The sequence below is a fragment of the Acipenser ruthenus genome, chromosome 29 (genome assembly GCF_902713425.1).
Source record: "Acipenser ruthenus chromosome 29, fAciRut3.2 maternal haplotype, whole genome shotgun sequence".
NCBI lineage: Eukaryota > Metazoa > Chordata > Actinopteri > Acipenseriformes > Acipenseridae > Acipenser > Acipenser ruthenus.
In genome coordinates, this window is record NC_081217.1 from 20,703,024 (window position 1) to 20,724,950 (window position 21,927).

At 44.5% G+C, this 21,927-nt stretch overlaps 2 protein-coding genes across 3 annotated transcripts; both read right to left on the reverse strand.

Moving 5' to 3' along the window:
* Positions 1 to 753: 753 nt before the first annotated feature.
* Positions 754 to 6,918, reverse strand: LOC117964379 (probable E3 ubiquitin-protein ligase makorin-1). Of its 2 annotated transcripts, none has more exons than XM_059003888.1 (8): positions 6,781 to 6,918; positions 5,075 to 5,203; positions 4,485 to 4,771; positions 3,978 to 4,144; positions 3,604 to 3,869; positions 3,369 to 3,479; positions 2,908 to 3,028; positions 754 to 2,573 (listed from the first exon to the last, which is right to left on the reverse strand). In XM_059003888.1, the coding sequence occupies exons 1-8, from the start codon at positions 6,846 to 6,848 to the stop codon at positions 2,403 to 2,405; spliced, it is 1,320 nt and encodes a 439-aa protein (XP_058859871.1). In that variant the 5' UTR covers positions 6,849 to 6,918; the 3' UTR covers positions 754 to 2,402. The 2 variants fall into 2 exon arrangements, with proteins under 2 accessions (XP_058859871.1, XP_034763583.2); XM_034907692.2 differs by lacking the exon at positions 6,781 to 6,918 and adding an exon at positions 6,122 to 6,277.
* A 369-nt stretch (positions 6,919 to 7,287) lies between these two features.
* On the reverse strand, positions 7,288 to 21,576 carry LOC117964477 (peroxisome proliferator-activated receptor delta-like). Its single transcript, XM_034908036.2, has 8 exons — positions 20,746 to 21,576; positions 14,189 to 14,782; positions 13,677 to 13,828; positions 13,041 to 13,179; positions 12,758 to 12,960; positions 12,246 to 12,452; positions 11,571 to 11,814; positions 7,288 to 11,183 (listed from the first exon to the last, which is right to left on the reverse strand). Exons 2-8 carry the CDS (start codon positions 14,721 to 14,723, stop codon positions 10,936 to 10,938), a joined length of 1,728 nt encoding a protein of 575 aa, XP_034763927.2. The 5' UTR covers positions 14,724 to 14,782; positions 20,746 to 21,576; the 3' UTR covers positions 7,288 to 10,935.
* Positions 21,577 to 21,927: the final 351 nt, after the last annotated feature.

A 21,927-nucleotide genomic window follows, 5' to 3' on the forward strand; every position in this document is an offset into this window, starting at 1 on the left:
CTAATATAACCAGTAACGGCTGTTTTGTAGTGGGCTCTATACGCGATGCATTGTCTGCCACGTGTATTGAAAGGAGATCCGCTTTAATACGGTGTATATGTGTTCTGTTAGACTAGCAGGCAACAGGAAATGTTATGTAAGGGAGCACCAACTCTTCAGTATGATTTTCAAGTGAAAATATCTGCATTCCAGAACACACGTGGAACATAAATAATTCCCTGCTGTAGCCTAGGAAACAAGGTCTGTAAAATAACTACTGCTGGAGAATTTGAATTCTGTCTGGTGCATGTCAACACAATTGCATTTTATTTTTTTGCTGCTACACAGAGCAGCAGCAATGGACATCCATGGGAGGCCTAGGGAAACAAGAGCAATGTTCCATGCATGCAAAGCTAAATGCTAATGGATCACACAATCTCATCCTTAGGTCTTACCCTCTGAAGGATCTAATCCACGTCACACACGAGTCTGGTTATATTTTAGGAAACAAGGTGTTCTAGAAGCATGTCCAACCACCTTGTCTTAAATAAGAAGTGGAAACTACCATTCACCCAATTGAACAGATAATTCCAGTCACACTAGAGGACATTCAGGTACTTTGATATTAAGGATACACAGCTGTGGACTTGTATTGTAAATGGCTGTCTGCCAACCCCAGAACCACATGAAGCAATTTTAAACTGCATGGAGATGCAATAGTCTGGCTTGGGAGGGGGAGCAAGCGACAGCAGAGATTTAAATACAGAGACAATGGAAAGTTGTGAAACACCTTTTATTTAATTTTTTTTTTCCTTTCTTCACATGCGAGGAATATATAAAATGCATTTAGTATACACACACCAATACCCCTCAGTCTGTAGACTAAGCCTGACATTACAGCACTGCATTGAACAGATTCTACATACGACACATCCTTTTAAAAAATGCCTGCTTTAAGAACACTGCTTAATACAGAGAGAGGGGTATAAACACAAGAATGTCAGAACACTGGACAGGAACGCCACCAGCATTGGGCAAGTCAGCAAGACCATTCTCTAGCTGTACTGTTGGGCAAGGCAGAGCAGGCATTGTCAATGCATTGCATTAGAGCTTACTTCTTTAAATCTGCCAGACACCCACAGTATTCATTTGACAAATACACAACATCTCCCAAACATTTCATCACAGCATTACAAGAGGTCTCCCTCCAAAAGAAAGAGTTACAAAAAGATCCAGTATTCTTACAAACTCAAAATGACTAGACAGCCAGGTTTATAAAAAATAATAAAAATAATTCTTATATTCGTGTCCGCACTGGAATCTGAAGTGTGAAATCCATATTCTATAAAAGTGTATGCAGGTTACCAGGCTGCAAAGATATTTAAACAGTGCAAGACAAAACTATTTGGCAACAGTAATCTTGAACACGCTGCTGTGTAGCAGCGGATGTGACTTCATGTGTGCCTATTGTAGAAGGCATTAGCATATACTCCCTCACCAGCCCTTAGAGAAAAAACAAATACACCCAACAGCTGAACTTTCTATACAATACTGGTTGAAATGAATGGGAGGATAGTACGACTAACTGTCCTGGAATGTATTGCATATGACCCAAATAGAGGCTAGTAGCCTATATGGCTGCAGATCAGAGAAAGCAAACTTTACCTGCTGGTGCAACACAACTGTACAACAGCAAACTGTGCTCACAAAAAAATTAAACACACCCCCAAATGGGATACTGCCAATTAAAACTGAAGTCAGTAACATGGATTGTTCAAGGAGTGCTAACCGAGGGTCTGAAGTCCATTTACCTCCATCTTCGGTTTCTTTGCTTGTAGACTTGCGTTTGGAACACACGTTGTAGACCATGCTCCAGACGTTACTGAAGCTTCCTAGTACAACACTGCTCTCTGTGCTGGAATGTGGAAGGCAATTATATACCAGGAAAGAAATCTGCTTGGATCCACAGTGTACACCCTGAAGTATAACAAAGTAAAAGAAACAAAAGACAGGAGGAGAGACGATGCCAACAGAAGGCAAGAAACTGAATTTGGAAACTTTGGTTGCCACGTCTTACAAAACGTAGGAGCAAAAATAAAAGATGGAAATCAGCCAAGGCTACAATTTGCAAGAGTATGGTTCATTCAAAACTACCCCAGATTAAATCTATTCATAACAGCTTTCCCACTGTGGGAATGCAATGGTCCTGGAATATGAAGTGGAACCAGCAAGGCTTAAGAAAGTGAACACTTGAGATCCCTGCAGAAGCTACTGACATACTTAAAACATGTCTATAGAAGACTCCTAAACAAGGACACACAACCAAACTGGTTCCTGCTACAAGCACAGTGGTTTGAGGCAGTCAAGCCTCTTTGTGATGGGCAGCAGGGTGAACCATCGTGCAAGACGTCACCCCCCGGGGATCAGTCCGAGTCCAAGTAGGAGTCGTTTAGGAAGATCTCGAAGAAGCGGCGGTGGCTGAAGTGGTCGTCCAGCACATCATCGTCGTCGTGCAGCAAGGCCAGGGCGACCGCATACTGCATGATGTGGAAACCCTCACTGTCAGACACTTCTGTGGAGCTGCGGCGACGAGGCTGGCAACAGAGACACACACAAACACAGTGAGCGAACTTCAGTTTAACAAACACTGGGCTCATTAAAACGTGTGTTAGAACCGTGCTGACAAGACACAGTAAATAGAGGATACCCCATTCATTCAGGGAGTAGTGGGGTTTATTCCACAAAGGAGGACAGCCCCCAAGAGGGGAGGAGGAGGAGACTGAATCACCATAGCATTCCCATGACTGTTCATGGTGTATTGAGATGACAGCAAGACATCTAACGTAACAGAATTAAACTAGACATGCTGTATTTATCAAAGCTGCAAGTCTTAAACCCCTGGCACTGGTTATTCATTAGTTTCCTTACTAAGGCTGCGGATCGCCTCCTTCTCAGGTGCCTGTGCCCTTGAGGCAGCTCGTGCAGGTAGATGCACTCCGATCTGAAGGGACAGCATCCATGCCGCATGTAAAACTTGCACTTTATTTTGCTGAAATGAAAGTTTATCGTTAGCTGTTATACTAGTATGTTAGGAGACATTCCTATGCCACAGTAATCAATACATTATATATGCAAAGACCGGCTCCATCATACATACAAAAAAACACACACGACTATTTCATAAGATTCTCTAGACATACCGTCAGACAGATGCACCAGCAGATCCCTGTCCGCTTGCGTTCAAGAAAGCCATAGCTCAGTAAATAGGATACATTTGTCTATACGTCCAGTTAAGAATCCGACAGAATATATATACCCCCCCCCCATATACAGCAAAGTATTTACACAGCCAATATGCACATTTGCAACAGTTACAGTTTGAGACTTACCTGGTCCTTTCTTTAAATTTGGCAACCAGGGTGTGCTTCTGGGCAGGGTCACTAACCCAGTATTTGTTTGGAATGTAGAAAGTGGACTTCACTCTGCACTGAGGGCACGACCTAAAGAAAGATTTAGTGGAGACAACAGGTTTCAACGATGCATGCAGAGGCACAAATAAAAGCTTGTGAACGGCGGTTTGCAAGCGCGGATCAGTGCCACCCCTCGACAGGGGCTGGTACTCACTTGATGACCTCGTCCTGGAAGTCCTTGGTTTTCCTCCAGGTGACGATGCAGCCCAAACAGAAGGGGTGGCTGCAGTTGGGCAGGATTCCGAAGCGGCGATCCTCCGGGGCTGGTTTCTCATACACCTTGTCCATGCAGATCCCACACATCACATCCTTACTCCTCTCGTAGGCATCCGAGGCAGACGCCCCCGCATCAGTACCCCGAGCCATGTCCCGGGAGTCTGTGGAGCTGCTCTGAGCTGCCTCTTGTTGGCTGGAAGATGCCTGGTAGAGAGGACCAAGGATACCTTGTAAAGTGTGTAGAGAGACCACCTATACAGGAGAGTATAACACTTCTTGCCCAAGCTGCTGAACTTCAGGCTGGATTCATACCTTGGGTAGACCATGTCGCTCATGAGAACCCAACTTGCTGGCACATTCTAGAACATTTATTGCACCAATCTGGAGGCAAGGGGCCGAAGCAGAGCTGGACATGGAACCTATCCGGCACAGAGAGGGGGTGTTTGGAGTCTGTTGTGCTGCATGTGCAGTTACTGGTTCTGCAAAAAGGAAAGTTACCACACAGCAAAAGAGGTCAGTCTTTCCTGCATTGTAACTCGGTGAATTATTCTTGGTGTTCAGATCCAAGCATCAAGATGTTTCTGTATGGTACTGCTCAAGAGATAGACCTGCTACTTCCCCCATAAAGGCAAACGATTACTGAAGCATGCTTACAAGTTATGTCTCCCCAAATCAAAAGCACTACTGCAATCCAGGCATGAAGAACGTGGGCTTCAATACATGGCCAGTCCATGCTGCTACACCCACATGAACCCCAGAGACTTTGCCATGTTGATAATCGCATCTGGAATTAAATCCTCATGGCCACAGTATTCTCACCCGCTTGCTGCCTCATCGGTCTGAACTCAGTAGCCGCGTGATTTTCCTCATCCTCTTCAAACTCTGTGCTCAGGCGCTCAAAGTTCCTCTGGAGGCTGGCCAGGCTCGTAACGGCAGGTTCGGACCCCCGTCGACTCCCGGCGTAACCCCCGTGGGCCTGGTGGACAGACGGCTCCGAGCCACGGCGGTTCGGGAACGCACTGCCGCCCCAGGGGGGCACGAGGGCAGGCGCAGAGCCCCGTCTGCTGCCCAAATAGCCACCATCGGCCTGGAGGACGTGTTGGTACCTACCGGAAATAAACGTTTGAACCCTTCACGGTGTCCCACAATGATGGGAACAATTGTTTTCTGCAATGAGGTGCATCAAACAGGGTTTCAAATCCACCGACAGGTCATCCAAATGTATTAAACATCTGAAGCGCTAGATTCCTTGGGTAAGGGGCGAGTTGTGGGGAAACCCAGAACACTACATTAACATTGTAAAATTGATCTTCAACGCATGCACACTCGTGCAATTCATTCTCTTTACAGAAGCGACATTTAAAAAGAGCCACGTCACAAGCTCTTGTAGCGAAGTGAAAGGTACAAACCTGCAGCGGTCTCCATACCAGCAGCGGCCTTTCTGGAAGTATTTGCAGATCTGGGAGGATTTCCACACCGGCAACTGGTGAGAGAAGTGACAGCTCTGGCCCAATCTACATGTCCCATGGATGAAGTGCCTGGGGAGAGTGAATATATAGCCAGCGGTAGCTTCAAACGTGTTACCCAGACCAGAGGGAACACGTGTGATGTACTGCTTACTCAAGTTTCAGTGTGGGTCAATGCAGAAGTCAGTCAATCTCTCACTAAAGAGAAAGTAAAAAAGTACTGTATTCATATAAAGAAGTTCAGCTTGTGTACTTTGAGACAGTTTGTAAAGAGACGCAGTTATGAGGTTGAGATTCAGGACAAATAGGCAGATCAATTTAAGCCAGTGAGGCTACATTGCAAATTTTTTTTTTTTAAATACGTGTTGCATGTTGGATAAAGGCGTCTGCTAAATAAACAAATAATGCTGACTACAAATTAAAACAAGTAGAATGTAAAAACATGGGTTGTAAAAAACATAAATGGAATGCAGAGACAAACGGAATTTGTGGTAGAATTGAAACTGGTTATTAAACTGAATATTTAAGTTACCAAATGGAAAATCCTACGCAATATTAAAGCGAAAGCATGCTGAAGCAGAGGGAAACTTAAATTGGGCCCGGGAAACACATTCCTTACGCAAAAAATAACGAAGGCTCGTAATAACACTGCATTCCAGGAAACTTTCAAAATAAACACGTTCGAACTAACGAGACGGATAAATTACAAAACACGTTTAAAATTACACTTACAAAAGAAACTGCGACAAGGCGTCCGCTTACACACGTTTAATTAAAGTCAGTGCTCACGTCGGGACGAGGTCAAAGCGAAAATTAAAAAAAATCATAACAAAAACAACGTCGCTTTGCAAGGCTGCGGATGTAAACACCAACTTCCTTTCCAACTACGATAAGCAGCTAGCGAACATGTTCCCAGTAACGTAAACATGACAGGAACGAGCGTCTAATGCGTTTACTTCGGGGTAATTTTACTTTTTAAAACTCCGGTACCTGCAGGGAATTCTGTCTGTATTGGAAACCCGTTTGTTGTTGGTTCCGTTGCCAACGCTTGCTCGCTCCATTCTTATCCCCTGGCAGGCGGTGGGTTGTCTGACTGACCAAACAAACAGACTGCCCGGGCCGACGAGGAGCAGGCCGCCTCACGTCACTGCTCGGAAAACTTCCCACCAATGAGAAGCTTGAACCGAGACACCAAAACAAAGCGTAGTATCGCGAGCACACCCGCAAAAACACAGATTCAAACATTCCGTGAGAGCAACGTTCAGTTATTTTTTTGCAAAGACCCGTCTTTGCATAGAAAGCTACACTGCAATTATCTAATGCAGGATTACAGAATGTTAAAACACTTATTACAAAAAATATGTTTAAACGCTATCGAATTAAAAATACAACTGTAAAACAAATACACGCCAACTTTAAAAGCTAGTTTTTACCCATAAACAATCTCAGAAAAGTATGTAAAGTTTGTGAAACTACACTGAAAATTCACCTTTTCCCAGTATCTTGAGCCCACACTGAGTGAAGGGTTTGACAAGTATATGTAGGACAGAAGCCAAGGCATAATGGACGGTATTTAGCGTTGCAGACGGAGCCTAAAGAGCCACAACCACGAGAAAACACCAGCACTGCATTAATTCCCTTTGCCGTACCTGCATAGGACGCCACTGCTAGCTTCCAGACCCCGGGTTTGCGCTGTAACTCCTAGCCTGGCTTCCATGTTGTACTCGTTACTGACAAAGAGCTTCCCCAATACAATGCTATATATATTGTCATACTGGGAGGGGAGAGTTAACCTTTTTCCTGTTGGCTGGCCAATAGCATGGTACTGCCAAAAAATACCTCGGCCAATTAGAACCTGGTAGTTTTGTTGGCGGAACAATCGAACTTCCAAGATGTAGTATGGTCTGGCCATTGGCACACCAGTTAAAATCTAAATATATTATAGTTCATTTTGTACAGGTAGAAAGCTGATAGTTTTCATACTGGCAATGGGATGGCTAACAAACAATACATATATATATTTTTAAAAAGACATATAATCAAATTATCCAAAATGAAGCCTATTTAATAGTTAAAACAACTTACTGTTCATACATGCAGATCAGCAAATACAACACATTTGATACTCATTAAAATGAAGACAGTCTGACCCATGATAAAATTCAGGTTGATTTTTTAATTAAAATATCTAGTTCTCAGTTTTATGGAGTGTGTACATTTGCTCAATTAACACTTCATATTTACATTATTATAATCATTATTATTAAAAAAAAGAAAAGCAAACCACAAGAGCAGTTTCAAAGCGTGGTACTGATTCTGAGATCTCCTACACTGTCCTTTCTCTTCATCACCCGCTCTCACATGAAGAAGGCTCACATTGCAGTTTCATTTGTAAAATAAATGGGATGACTGTTCTAATGATTGCCCATGGAAGCCTGTCTCTCTATTGGTCAGGTTACTGTAGCATGCTAAATGTATATTTTTTTAAAACCGTTACTAGTTTCAGTGTCTTATTCACTCGTGGATGGAAATAAGACTCCCATTGCATAGCAGTCTGATCCACTCCATTGAGTCAAATTTGCCACATTATACAGGTAACAAGCTCAAAGCTCTCCCATGATGCACAGCAAAACCTGGAATGGCACCAGCTGTTGGAGGTGGAGTCTTAAATCCATCTACGACTCTGTGGGTGCAAAAAGTAGACATAGGAAGACAGTACAGAAAACCAGCTGCAATTTTATGCATCAACCGAGGAAAAGGAACGAGAAGCCAATTTCTTCCAACTGTCCACGGCCTTTTCATTCTAGAGGGATGAGGAGTAACATTCTGCAAATTCAATTTCCATGGGGGAAAACTAATATTTTAGGATAATATGAATGCATGCAAGGAGGATGTTTGATATCACATTGCATGGCACCAAGTACAATGCAAAGAGAGTGGAAACTGCACAGTGCTGCAGCAATCTTGTTCAGCATAGGACTATATTACTGTTCCACACTCAGTCCTTGCTCAAAGCCAGACCTGTGCTAACACAGTGCTTCTCCACGATTCTAATTCACCCAACTGCTTCCCTTCTCTTTACCTCAGCTGGCCTGTGTAGTACAGTGTGCAGCTACCACTACAGAAGGTATCCTTTGACATTGTACTGCGGCTGCTGTGAGCAGGGGTTACAACAGAGCTTGATAGTAACAGCATCATAAAACCCATTGTCTACACAGGCATAAAAAGGTTTCTACATGTATCAATGTGGTTACACATTTTCCATGCACAGTGCTCCTTTATTAGACAAGATCCGGTTTCCACAGACACATTGTAAGCAGCGTCCCTGATAATAATAATAATACATATATTCAATCCAGCAGCCGAAGTGAAACTCTGTGAATCCCTCAAGAGTCGATTATCTTCATGCAGTTGACTTTCAGTAGATGCTTTCTCGTGCTAGTTTAGTTACCCCTTGGACCGTGCATGCTACAAGGCTCAGTGTTGTAATCAGTACTGCTAGCGAAGCAGGAATTCTGCTTCGTTTGTATGTACTTTATAACACACGTCTAGCTAGGTATTCTCCCCTGCACACACATGCACACAGTAAACTTGCTACAGACTGTAACACAAACCTACATTGTTATTTACTACACATACAAAAATAGCATACCATTAAATATACTTACTGTATATTTAAGACAAATCTGTGTATTTAAAACAATACAACATGACTATGTTATTTTGTCATAAATCTGGGCCAGGGTAGCAGAAATGTAGAGGTAACATTTAAGGGAGTAAAGCAGTAAAGTTTTACCAATGAATTGATTGTAACTTTGTTCTTCCTGCCATATGCAGTAGTTTCTTTGTACATTGCAGTGTTAAAACAAAAAACTAAAAAAAGTAATACATTTTGACAATTCACGACACACGTGTGTCACCTGACTGCCCTTGATTGCCAATGATCTGGGCTTAGTTAGTTAGTTAGTCAGTCTTACTTTATTTTTCCCCTGTTCAATTTTCCTTTTACCTCAAATGAAAAAACACTGCCAGGTAGTGTCAGAGACAGCAGATGTAATACTGCTACTTCTTAGCTCTGTCTTATCTCATTATAGTTTGGCATTAAAACAAAACTGTGTTATGCATCCGTTTAGACATGCTGAGGTTCTGTTTCAGTAACTTTGGTCAGATACTGAATTTGAGGTTTCGTCCTGGTTCAAAGTCATTGGCTAAGCACAGATGCATGACATATTTAGCCTGCTGATCAGCAAGGACTGTATAAATATCACTTTCTTTAACAATTTACAAACCTAAATGTTATTCTACTGTCTTGTCAGTTCATAATCTGTCTTAAGCTTCGTTACAGTTTATTGGAACTTTTTTGTTCCTCATGTTTTCAGAAATTCGGTACCCCGGTTTCCACTAGGCTGCACTGTTCATTGGAAGAAGCGAGCGAGGGCTTCTGGAGAGGGGAAGAAACCAGCAAACGCAAAGCTGATCCGGAAGACCTAAAGGCAGGAGCAGAGTGGGAATGCAAATGGAAACGTAACACAATCACAGGTGTGTGCTCATTTCCTACACACAAGTCCTCTGAAATGCCACGGCTTGATCCCAGGTCCCTAGTGCACGGCAGCCCCAGACGGCCTTGAAAGGAGACCAATTCTTTGGCCTTTGAGAACCCACTTCCAAACACCCTGTGCTGAAAACAACTAAATACAAAAAAAAACAAAAAAACAGTAAACCAATGACTCAGAAGTAAACTCGGACTAAACCGCAGTATCTGTGCTTCTAAACCGTCTTGCACCAGTGCTGAGGGGGTGGACCGTTCAGCCTGTCATAAGAGAAACCGGACAGAAAAACTCTTTATCAATCCATTCCAACACAGGACCTTGTTCCAATCATGTTCTTAATATTCAACTGAGCATTCCTGAGCCCTGCTCCAAGCAGGGCACTCCTTATTTAATAGAACCTAGGTATGCAATTCTGAAGTCATTAAGGATCTGGTTGGAATGGACCGACAGAGCCCGTTACAGTAAGTTCTTCATAAAGACCGACTTGCCATTACCAACCACTCTCCGCCAGTCTCTTTCCATTTGGAGTTGTGGCGGAACAGAGGGAGCCCCCTTAAATTCAGAGGCTGCGATAGAGAGGGGTTCCACCGTCTAATGGGGCAGGTATCAATCCTGGCGCATTCATGTACCATTACATAGTCCCAAACAGTGATAAATGCATCTATATACGTGTTATAAAGGGAGTTCTTTTATAGAGAATGTTGAACTATAGGGATACAGCCATGTAATGAAGGCATTATAATGACCTTATAATTACAGGGCAGCAGGAGCTTTACACAGATACTGTAATAAACTCTCCTTGCTAATAATCTTCAAAACCTTTAAGAACACATTTCTAGATGTATTAAAACCAGGCCTGAAATGACTGAAATGCCCAAACTACCCCACAGCATTTTGTTTTGTTTAGCTTGGAGGACATCAGGACACTTTTGCTGTGCTAGATTGGACTCAATTTAACGCCTAAACCCTATTGGTTAAAAAATAATAATAACAATAATAATATAATAATAATAATAATAATAATAATAATAATAATTATAAAAGTATTCTGTCGCAGCAGCAGTGAATCTGCACCTCTTACTTGCTGTTTGACGGTTTGGGATGTTTCAATGTAACGGCTGTATCCATACATATATATATATATATATATATATATATATATATTATATATTATATATTATATATTATATATTATATATATATATATACACACACTTCTATATTTGTGTTTGTGATTGTCTTCTGTTTGCTCTTCTAGTACATATCTTTGTAGATCTCCTGCAGGAGCGGGTGTAGTGAGGTCTCGGACTCTGTCTTTTTGATTTTCTGAACGAGCTGTGCGTTCTCAGTCACTAGCTGTCGCAGGTCGGCCATCTTCTGCAGCAGCTTGGGGAAGAGGTACAGCGAGTCGGGGTGGTGAGCCTGCAGGTGCAGGTTAAGAGCCTGCAAGATGTTATCCTGGATCTCCTCCACCTGCCTCACATTCATCAGGCCAGGTCGGTCTGCAGGAACAAGGACAGCGAAGGGTTAACAAGCATATTTAAATGCATCTCTGGGTTTGATGCTACTCCCAGAGATCACTACTTACTTTCTGTTTCTAACTAGGCGCCACATTACTGCACCTAATGATCATGTTTAAGCAGTACGTGTGTAATGTTTGAGTATTGTTATCAGTAAAGGAAACTTACTGACACATCAATTGCTACTGTGCTTACATTTGGCCTCACAATATTTTATTCTTAATAAACAGCTTACAGGTAGAGCTCCCCGAGACATGGTGACCCTCATTCTCCCTCGCGTCTATCTCAACCACTATATCGAACCTGCCCAACATCAATGGGTTCAGGACGAGCTTGCCCTGAATCAGCCCAGCCCAGGCCCCAGCTCACCGCCACAGAGGATGATGGCAGCCACGAAGAGAGCCAGGTCGCTGTCGTCGAGCTCCAGCGCGTTGAACTTAACGGCGAACTCGAACTTGGGCTCCATGATCTCGTTGAACGGCCGGCGCAGGCTGCGCAGGAACTCCCTCGTCACGAAGCCCTTGCCATTGGCCACCAGCAGCCCATCCTTGTTCATGAGGGAGGGCAGCATGCAGAAGATGGCCTCGTGCACGCCGTACTTGAGCAGCGTCACCTGTGGAAACATGTTACGTCAGACACTCCTTCAACAATAAAGTAACTGCACACAAAGACAAAGCCATTTAGCCTGAATCCTCTACTGTATTTTACAGCACAGGGGAATCAACCTGGATTCTCTCTTAATGAAATCCAGGTGCTGTCAAATGCTGCAAAAAGAAATAAATCTGGTTTATCCCAGCAGGGTATGAACAAGTCAATCCCAAAACAACTTGGATACAAACGAAATATGAGATGTCACACTGCTTCAGCTGTCTTTTCATCTAAATTTGACAAGTTATAACTGGGAAAAGGCAACCATTTTCTGAACGAATTAAGACTATATATTACACGACAATGCAGAGTTTAGACATGCTCTTTGCTGAAGGTGGTCCCTTGCTTTGTCAATGCATTTAAACAGTACAGAGTTGGGGTGTCAGCCGCAGTTACCTGGTCGTTGAGGTAGAGCCCCACGAAGCCCGGGATGCTCTTGGCAAACTCAGTGAGCTCTCTCACCGTCTCCACCGTGGTGCACTGGCAGCGGTAGAACACGTGCACCCCGATCTCCTTGGTGGGGGGCGCCCCGTGGATCAGCTGGTTCCACACCACCCCGTTCTCAGCCTGCCACAGCGTGTCCATGTCGTGGACCACAAAGGGCTGCGGAGAGGAACGGGACACGGAAATACATCACGGACTTCACTATGGATTTCAAATGGCGTCACACATGCAGACTGAAGTTAAAAAACAAGCCCCATCAATAAGCCCCATAACTCCATGCCTGGCTGGGCTCCTGAATACAACAAGGAACTCACTACACCTTAAAACACCCAAGCGCATCATGCTCTCTGAGTGCATAGGACCTTATTTAAGTCTTTATTCAGAGGGGTATGTTTTTTAGAAAGACTAAAGCTGCTAAAGGAAGCCTGTTTGCAATGCAGTGCTGGTAGTAGTGGTGCTGGTACCGGGTTGGTGCTGGTCCTGCCGGTCAGGATGCTGCGCGCTTTCTTCTTGGTCATGTTCAGGTTCTTCAGGTAGGCGTTGTAGACGTGTTTGGCCAGTGACTTGAGGTCCGAGCCCCCCGGGTTCTGGACGCTCGTTTCCCCAGCCAGCAGTCCGGCCACCAGCTTCCTCTTTTCTGCTTCCGGCATGCGGCCGTACCGGATCGCTACGGAGATAAAAAACGGGAAGGTCAGCGACGTCACAACACAAGCAGGTGGCTCCGATTGTAAAGCAGCTGAGACTGACCGTCGTGGGACATGCCCAGCGCGAGGCACTTCTGGAAGCGGCAGTACTGGCACTTGTTGCGGCTCTTCTTCTGGATCTTACAGGTCCGCTCGCAGCGCTCGTACTCCAGCTTCATACGAATCGTCCGCCGGAAAAAACCCTGAACACAGAATTGCACCAGGGAGGCACGGGGTTACAGCGGATTCAATAAAAGACAGGGCAGGAAAACATTCAGCTTATTATACCTGCTGTACTACTGTCCCCTCCAACGACACTGATTAGCACTAATCTAGCACTGCCTTACCTAAGTTAACATTCGACAGTCCAAGATTAATGCTAAGAAAGCCCTCAATCTCCAAAATGCATTAGTAACTCCAATACAGGGCTGCGTTAGAAAGTGAAGCCAGTTATATGGTGGTACAGTCATGACCTTCATTTGTCTGATAACGTGGGCACTGGAAATCTTACAGCTGTCTACTTGAAGAAAGAAGAAGGAAAAGTTCCCATTAGTTTAAAAGCGTTACTTTGATGAATTGTGCGTTTCTTTTTTTTCCGCAGCAGGGAATTTGCAGATAGCACTGTACTCCAGGAAAGATCCCATTCCCTTTAAAACGCGAGCCCCCCCCCCCCCCTCGCCCCTCGAATAGAAAGCGGTACCTTGCAGCCCTCGCAGGCGTGCACCCCATAGTGGAAACCGGAGGCCTTGTCCCCGCAGATCCGACACTCAACGTTGAGCCCGGGGCCAGGCGGCTCCTCGCGGCCCAGCTTCAGCTGATCACACAGCGACGGAGACGAGGTCTGAGACAGATCTGGAGAGAGGAGAGAGCTGCTGGTCACTACCGCTGCCTTTACACTGGAACTGCACATGGGAAAGCAGGCACGGCCACACTGATCTCCTATTTATACTATTTATATACACGCCACTCAGCAGCTCTGACGCTTATGTAATGTTTCTGGTAGCTGACTTGCAGGTCACAAGGCCCTGTCGATGCTGGACTATGACGTGTGTACGAAGTTGGAATTACAACACGTGAATTGATTCGGTAACAGAAAGCGGCAGCAACGTCTTTAGCAACACAAAACACAACCAGAGAAACAAAAGATTTCTATGACACCCTTTCCCTAATCGGAATAGGCCATTCTATTATGTACATTCTAGTTCTGGCTACCTGTGTAGCTGCTGGACGGCGCCGGGCTCTCTGGTTCTGTGGTTCCGTAGTTATTGTTGTTGGGTTCTGACCCGTCCTCCTCCAGCCCTGGGCTCAGTTCCCAAGCTGTCCCATTGGCTGTCCGGTGTGGAGACCCGCTGATCTCTGCATGCACTGTCCCGTCAGAGCTGGGCTCAGATCCTGCATCTTGTGAAATAACGTCAGGTGTTTCTGCTACCTCCAGGGTATAGATCTCCAACACTGTCTCGTCGCAGACAACCTCGGTCCCGCCTCCCTCCTGGATATAAACCTCTCCTTGTATTGCGCCCTCCTCCAGCCCGGCTCCAGTAGTGAGCAATGTTTTCTCAGGGCTGCCTGCCACTGTGGACTCCCCATTCCAGGGCAGTGACTCCCCGTTATTGAGGTGGATCTCCTGGAGCGCAACCACTTCTCCTCCTCCTCCTCCTCCTCCTCCTCCTCCTCCTGGCTGAGGCTCGAACCCTAACCCCCGATCCTTAGTGCCGATTCCCGAAACTCCGTCCTGCAGCCGTTCCATGGCAGCGCGTCCTCTCGCTATCACTGACCGGCCGTCTTCATAGCGCTTCAATCTCCTCCCTGCCAAAGAAACACAACAGGGCCAATCAATCAGAGCACATCGCTGGAAGCACCTCAGTACAGAGATGCTAGCAGGGACACTTTTTCAGAGCAAAAACTTTCGCTGAACACCTGTCTTGGAAGTCCAGGGATGGAAATAAGACTCCTATTGCATAGCAGTTTCACCCATTCCAGGTTTTAATACAAGCTTGATTAGCCACTGTGTATAGGTAACACTTATTAAACTCATGGATCACACTGTATGCAACGAGAATCTTATTTGCATCCCTGAAGTCCCATTTTTCTGTAGACCATTTAGTTTATTTTTTACCCTGGTGAAGTCCATATACAGCTATGGCCAAAAGTTTTTCATCCCCCTATAGAATTAACAAATTTTGCTTCATACAGTCGAATGAAACCTGCTGAATAATGTTACGCTAACATACTGAATTACACACCGCTTTGTAGTTTTACATACACTTAAAAACGGAAAACTGGCAAAAATGGAAAATGTGGCATTTCGAAATCTAACATGAAATACTGTATTACTACTATGGCTTCCGGTAGACTATTGCAATATCACTTTGTAGTTTCTTTGATTACATGATGTTAAATAAAATGTTGATTATGTTCATATAGTTTTAAAAAATGTTTTATTAGGTCTCACTCCTATAATTATAGGTGATGAAGAGTTTCTAGGCGCCTGCATGGCAGACTTCGAAAGCGTGTGCGTGTATGCATGCTCTACACTGTGCGAGTATGCATGCTCTACACTGTGCGAGTATGCATGCTCTACACTGTGCGAGTATGCATGCTCTACACTGTGCGAGTATGCATGCTCTACACTGTGCGAGTATGCATGCTCTACACTGTGCGAGTATGCATGCTCTACACTGTGTGAGTATGCATGCTCTACACTGTGTGCAGGACTGACTTACCAAGGACACCCGTTGACAGCCAAGGACTGACTGTCTGGTTGTGTCTATTGACACACAGTACAGTATCAGCTATCAAGTTCAACCTTCCCACATTCCCTTCTTCAGCTGCGAGGAACTCTATACAAATCACAAGTCCTTGGGGCGTGCAAAGCTGGCTCTACAACGCCTCTAAACTCTCAGTCACAGGGACGGTCAGGAAGAACTGTGATTTGTATTGGTCAGGAGTCTGCGGTTGTACTGCAGCTAAAGAACTGGGAGGTAGGCAGCGCTACCTGGTGGTTAGCACTGGCAACGTGGCCTAGCGGATACAGAAGGGGACTGGGAAGCAGGGTGTTGTACCAGCATGCGCACGGAGCTCAAAGCAGGGAGGTGCCCCTTTAAAACATCCGGCTGCATTTTACAGCACGAAACTTTTACAAATCTTTGGAAATCTCCGGCTTTGCGAAGATTAAAAAGAACCAAAAAGACTTTATTCATTTCCCAGAGCAAACAACAAAACAACCATCCGCCCCCCCAGTTTAATCCACCAGCTGAACTCAAGGACCGGTTTCATAACTGTGTACAAACTGTTTAGAGAATGGAGGGGGTGTGAAGGGGGTCGCTGGCTGTAGGACACTGAAGAGAGGACGCCGTTTCCAAAAACCAAACAAACCCAGCAGCCTGTTTTTCAATCTGATTGCAATACTCAATTCAATGTGTCCTTTCACCAAGCCACAAGCCAAAAGATCTAGATGCTACAAAAGTACACCACGTTGGTCAATAGAAATTAAGCAGGGGGGGGGGAGCAGTAAGACTGTCTTCTGTTGAGAACGGGGCTGAATAACAGCAGTTAACATTAGAGAAAGGCTGCAGATCTGCAGCGTCAGCACTATCTTACACAGGACTTGATCTAAATTAGCATGCTGTGTTACACAAAAAGTTTGACTGCACTTATTTGACTTTGTTCAGAAGCATTAACACACGTTTCAAACTTAAATGATGAAGTGCAGGTAACTAAATATGGCCACGCTTCATGTTTGAATGAATGACACAATTAAAAGGCAGGCGCGTTTATTGAACTGTTGTAAATAAAGCTGCAAACTGAAGTGAAGATGTCTTTTTTTTGGTTTGCTTGTTGCGAAAGTGGCCTGCGTTCAACTTGAGGAAAGACAATAGAAAGCAAAGAAGGAAGTTTGACTCTGTCAGCAAAGTTCCTGAAAGTGGAAATGGATTGCATAGTGAAAGCGATAGAGCCTGGGAATGTATTTGAGCGTTCAGGGTCACAAAGGTTCAAGTCATCTGACTGCTTAGTATACAGGAAGCTGTGCAGACATGCTGTGGTATTGAAATCACATATCCAGAATCGATCTGAACACGCACCACTGTAACTGCATTCACTTCACAGGTCCTGCTGTGGTATTTAGACAGAGGTGAGAGACGAGACTCAAACCTCAAAACTTCAGACGTTTAATCAGCAAATCAACTCTGTGATCCAAAACCTTTTTTTGTTAACATGTGAACATTACGGCAGAAGAGATGATTCAGGTGTAAAGGTGACACTTATGTTTTATGAATAAGTGACCCGGCTACATCCACAGTAGACTATTTGGTTTTGTAAGAAAATTGCCACTTTTTGTAACTAACGGAATAGAACTGCTTGCAGTTACCATCTTGGTCAATGGCTTGGGTTAATGGTATGATAATAAAGAATTAAACTGACCAGACTTCTTTGCCATCTTGGGGCAACTCAGTCGGTAGGGCACTAGGAAAGTCTGTGTAAACGGCTGCCTTAAACACGTCTTTTCATGCTTGTTAATTATGCGTTCCAGAAACATAGGAAACTACCAGTTTGTTTTTTTTATTCACTTAATTTTTCCATGTTTTTTTTTTAAACCAGTACAGTTCCTAACAAGAGACCAAGTGTTTTCAGACTCCTTTCCCTGACAGCACATCAGAGCCACTCTGCAGAAGGAGGCTTTTCCAGTTAAAATGATATTTCAAGGCTCTTTGATGGAACACTGTGAAGACAGGCAAGCCCCACCTCCGCACCAGCCAATGGCAGACTTGCTCTATATAACACCATGCAGAACAAGGGTAAAAGTCTTCGGCTGGGCATTGCACCATCAACTGGGCAGCGTGTGTGGTTAGGACCTTACACACCAAGAAAGTGTCAGTCGATCGCGGATGGTGGGATCTCAAAAAAGACCCGAGCTTTCCCGGTTTGCCTAATGCACGGTTTGCTAATTAGGGACATGTGTCCTGAGCTGAAGGAGAAACCTACAAAAATCTTCTCCAGTAAGAAACAACTTGGAAAGCAGTAGGGAATGGCCAGCCAGACACACTTTCAGGTCCGTAATGTTGAACAAAAGCTCCCTCACTCTGAACCTTCTGTATCAACTTTCTGTCTGCAAGGTCATTATTTCAGTAGCTCCGCAGAGACTCTCATATCTGGTTAGTGGGAGCTGTGCATTGAAAGGTAACGTCGCACACATTCCAGTTCAGCTACACTGACGCTGTGTGAGGGAGAGGTGAAGAAGGGGAGAGTTCTTTAACAAGGCTCAGGACAAACGGTCTGGCTGTCGGGTCTCTTTCTCTTCAGGAATGCGAACTCCAAGAGGCTGACAGGTTTTATTATTGACTGTAAAGTGTCAAGCCAGGAACAGCTTATGGGAGGCTTATTTATATCTCTGCATTATCATCTCAATACAGGATTGCTCTGTGCTCTTTTTAAGCCACTGCTACTGTCACTCTCTCTCCCAGTCCCTCACCTCTAACCACTAGGCTACACTGTCTCCCAGTCTCTCAGCTGAACCACTGCCCCCTAGTCCCACAGCCTGATCACAATAGCCATGCAGAAATCCCTGGAAATACAAAAGCCCCATTCTTCATTACTCGAGAACGTTTAGCACGAGGAATACTAAAAGGCTCTGAAGTCTGTCAGGACAGCAATCAGAGAAGGACTGGGATGGAGAGTTTTGGAAGTGCGACACAAGCCAACCACTGGGTTTTACCATTAGTATCTATGTCCAGCTATCTGCTATCTGTTAATAGGGTGTGCTTGTGAACTCAGACCCGGGCAGGCCAGTGTGAAAGGGGCTTAAGATTAATTTGGAAAGCACAAATTATCACAAGGCTAGTCCTGTTTTTTTTGTCTGTGTTACAAACTCAACGCTGCATTGGCTTCTCTACCCTGCTTTTGTTATTTGGAACGTGCTGTCACTTGCCCTGGCAGCACCTCGCTGAAAATGAGAGAACATCCTGGTTTTTTAAATTCTGACGACATGAGGAGACTAATATATCCCACCCCACACACACACACACACACACGCAATAAGCTTACTCAACTCTTACCCTGTAGAGACATACTGCACAATGAAGTACATTCCTGGAACAAGCACAACAGGTTCTTGGTAGACATGTCGAAACGCTCGGCAGATCTTCAAGGGCAGACAGTCTGAAGCAGTGAGCATGGCATCCTTGCTTGAGGCTGGGCAGTCAGGGCTTTACAATGTGTACTGTACAAAGTGGGTGTCTCTCTGGAGCGATATGTCAACTGAGCTTGATATTACCTGTGGATGTGGCCACTTTCTTGGAGAATCTGTCTTCGATCTTACAACACAAAACTCATTGGTTATGCAGGGATGGAAATAAGACTCCTATTGCATTACAGTTTCAACCATTCCAGGATTTAATACAAGCTTGATTAGTCACAGTGTATCGGTAACAAGTTCAGGTGTGTCTTATTAAACTCCTAGTAAAAACAGGAATGTATCAAACCGCTATGCTGTGGGAGTCTTATTTCCATCCCTGGTTATGGAAGAATTTCTCAACAGGAAACTAAAGGGCCCCTTAAGGGGAACCGTTAGCCAGTATCACAGTTATTTTGTTTGTGATTTTGTGTATATAGCTAAGTAGCAGAAACATTTGTCGAGACCCACCTTCATTCAACCAGTATCCAAAACAAAACAGTTTGCAAACCTCGAGTCTGACACCTACATTGGAATTGCTTTAATCATTTCCTGTGCGTTTTTTACTGAATCTATTTCCAAGCATGCATCTACTCCCATTCCAGATTGTCTTAGAGTTAATACTAAAAAGAATTACCCAATAAAGTTTCCACTGTGTCTCACTGTTGTAAATGACAGTGAGTCACCTAGTAAATACCGCAACGATCTCTGTTGCGTGCACAGGAGCTCACGCTGAGATGTAAAGAATTGAGACCATTTAGTTCCAGGAAATGGTCCGTGTAAATGTCACTATGGTCAGCTGACAGGCTATACTCTGAATCAGGACAATGCCGTGGTCAGCACATTCCCTTACAATGTAAACAAAGTCATCCCCTCGCTAAAGGGACACGCGTGGAGATTGACTTTGGGATACAGTTTATAAAGCAAGACGCTTTTAATAAGATACCGTGACTTATCATAGCAGTTAGACCCCCACAATTCCCTCGGTGTGTGTTATTTATAACACTGTTTTAGCGTGACAGCGATTATATTATCACCTGTAGCATTTTATGGGCCAAAGTGTGTTTGATCTGTTCCTACCCTACTTTCGTTTTATCGTTTTACAACCGCTGAATTAGACTCTCCAGATCTCCCTCAAAACATACTAGCTAGTCTATGGAGACACACATATTATAGTAACCGCTGAACAGGATCCGAGAAGGCTGCTAGAAAAACAATTTCTGAAATAACGCCATTCAACTTCGCGTTTGCCGATTACACGACGCATTTGCTTTTGTTTTTCAAGACAAGAGGACTCAGTTAAAAGCCGCGCGTCCTCGAAAAGGACAGCTTTTCAAATGAATTATCCATGCTCCCTCCCTCTCAAAAAAACGACCCCACCGCACCCAGACAAAGCCAAAGACACTCTGGGTTTCTGTTTGTTTTGTTTTTTTAAGATATCTGACAATTCAGTTTACAGACTAGACGGCCCTTCTTAGAAGAACACCTGATCGCGTTTTCTGTACACACACAGAGTACAAAACAAACCATGTTCGTCTCTGCGAGTGTGTCAGGGATCTCATGACTTGACAGGTCTCTTTTTAAGGCCAGTTCTCCTTACCTCGTTCTCTGGTTACTTGGGGAGTAATTTTCGCTCCTTGTTCTTTTTCTTGGGAATCACAAACACCGGCGCTCCGGGAGAACGCGGTTCATCTTTTCACTTTTTTAAAGCACTCCTCCGACTCGCTTTCTCTTCCCCGTCCCCCGGCTGCTGTGAAAGAGATTCACGTCGCCGTTCTCTTTGCGTGGCTGTGTCCGGTGTTTATTTTTTACCACAGACGGACTCGTGTGTATATTTTATGCGTCCTGTTTGAATTCAGAACAAACTTCCATCCTGAAGTTTTGTTTTCCTCTGCCCGCTGCCTCCCTGTCAGGATCTCCGCTGTCGCTGTCAGAGGTGACGCGCACGTACGGCGTGACGTCGTGAGGGGAGGGGAGGTTACGTTGGATCTTATTGCGCGTCAATATCTTAATTTAAAGGGCGCTGTATGTATTTGAAACGATGTACAGATAATACACCCATTCGTAAGCCTCCTTTAGTTTCACAGCCACGGTTCAATTCTAGCAATACAACCCACGTATTTTTGAACAGGAATCGCGAATTTTAAATGATTTCTAGAGACAATCAAAAGTTGAGCATTCGCTGATCTCAGGTCAAGGTGCAACTTGGAGCATAAATGTGAAAGGGTGTGTGTGGACGTGGATTTAAATCCTTGCCGACTGTCCATTTAAAAGCAGCGCGTATCCATTCTCGGAAGTACTAACAGGGTACCGGAAGAGCCCCGCTCTGTATTGATCTCGGATGTTTGCATATTTGTTTTCTGAAGTTCTCTGCAGGCAAAAAAAAAGAAAGTGCGTGCATCAACTGAACTGGCATCTCTCTGCCTGTCATGAAGGTGTTTAACCAGCAGGTGTCACTGTGCACGCTTACAGACGCAAGATCTGGCTTGAAAAGGTTTTTGTAACAGTTTCACCACGAACTGTTTCCGGGGCTGCTGATTGGTGCATTTCAAACGATGGAAAGGAAGTGGATGACTAATTAAGAGTTCTCAGCAATAATGCAAAAAGCTACACCACACGCACGCACGCAATCGCATCTGTTGGTCTCGGTGTGATTTTGTCTGTGTAAGTGTGTAATCTTCTCTTTCATTTTGGAGATCAGCTGCAGAGGTGTTTAAACCACTTGCACTCTGAAGCGCTCTCTCTTTGTCCTCTGGGCAGTGTTAGGCAAACCAGTGACGCT

Coding starts and splice junctions, on each gene's coding strand:
- LOC117964477 (XM_034908036.2), bottom strand. CDS start 14,723: ATGGAACGGCTGCAGGACGGAGTTTCGGGAATCGGCACTAAGGATCGG. Junction 12,453..12,757: donor GCAGGACCAGCACCAACCCG/GTACCAGCACCA, acceptor TCCTCTCCGCAG/CCCTTTGTGGTCCACGACAT. Junction 11,815..12,245: donor GGCTCTACCTCAACGACCAG/GTAACTGCGGCT, acceptor ATGTTTCCACAG/GTGACGCTGCTCAAGTACGG.
- LOC117964379 (XM_034907692.2), bottom strand. CDS start 6,192: ATGGAGCGAGCAAGCGTTGGCAACGGAACCAACAACAAACGGGTTTCC. Junction 3,870..3,977: donor AGCGACATGGTCTACCCAAG/GTATGAATCCAG, acceptor CCTCTCTACCAG/GCATCTTCCAGCCAACAAGA. Junction 2,574..2,907: donor GGAGGCGATCCGCAGCCTTA/GTAAGGAAACTA, acceptor CTCTGTTGCCAG/CCTCGTCGCCGCAGCTCCAC.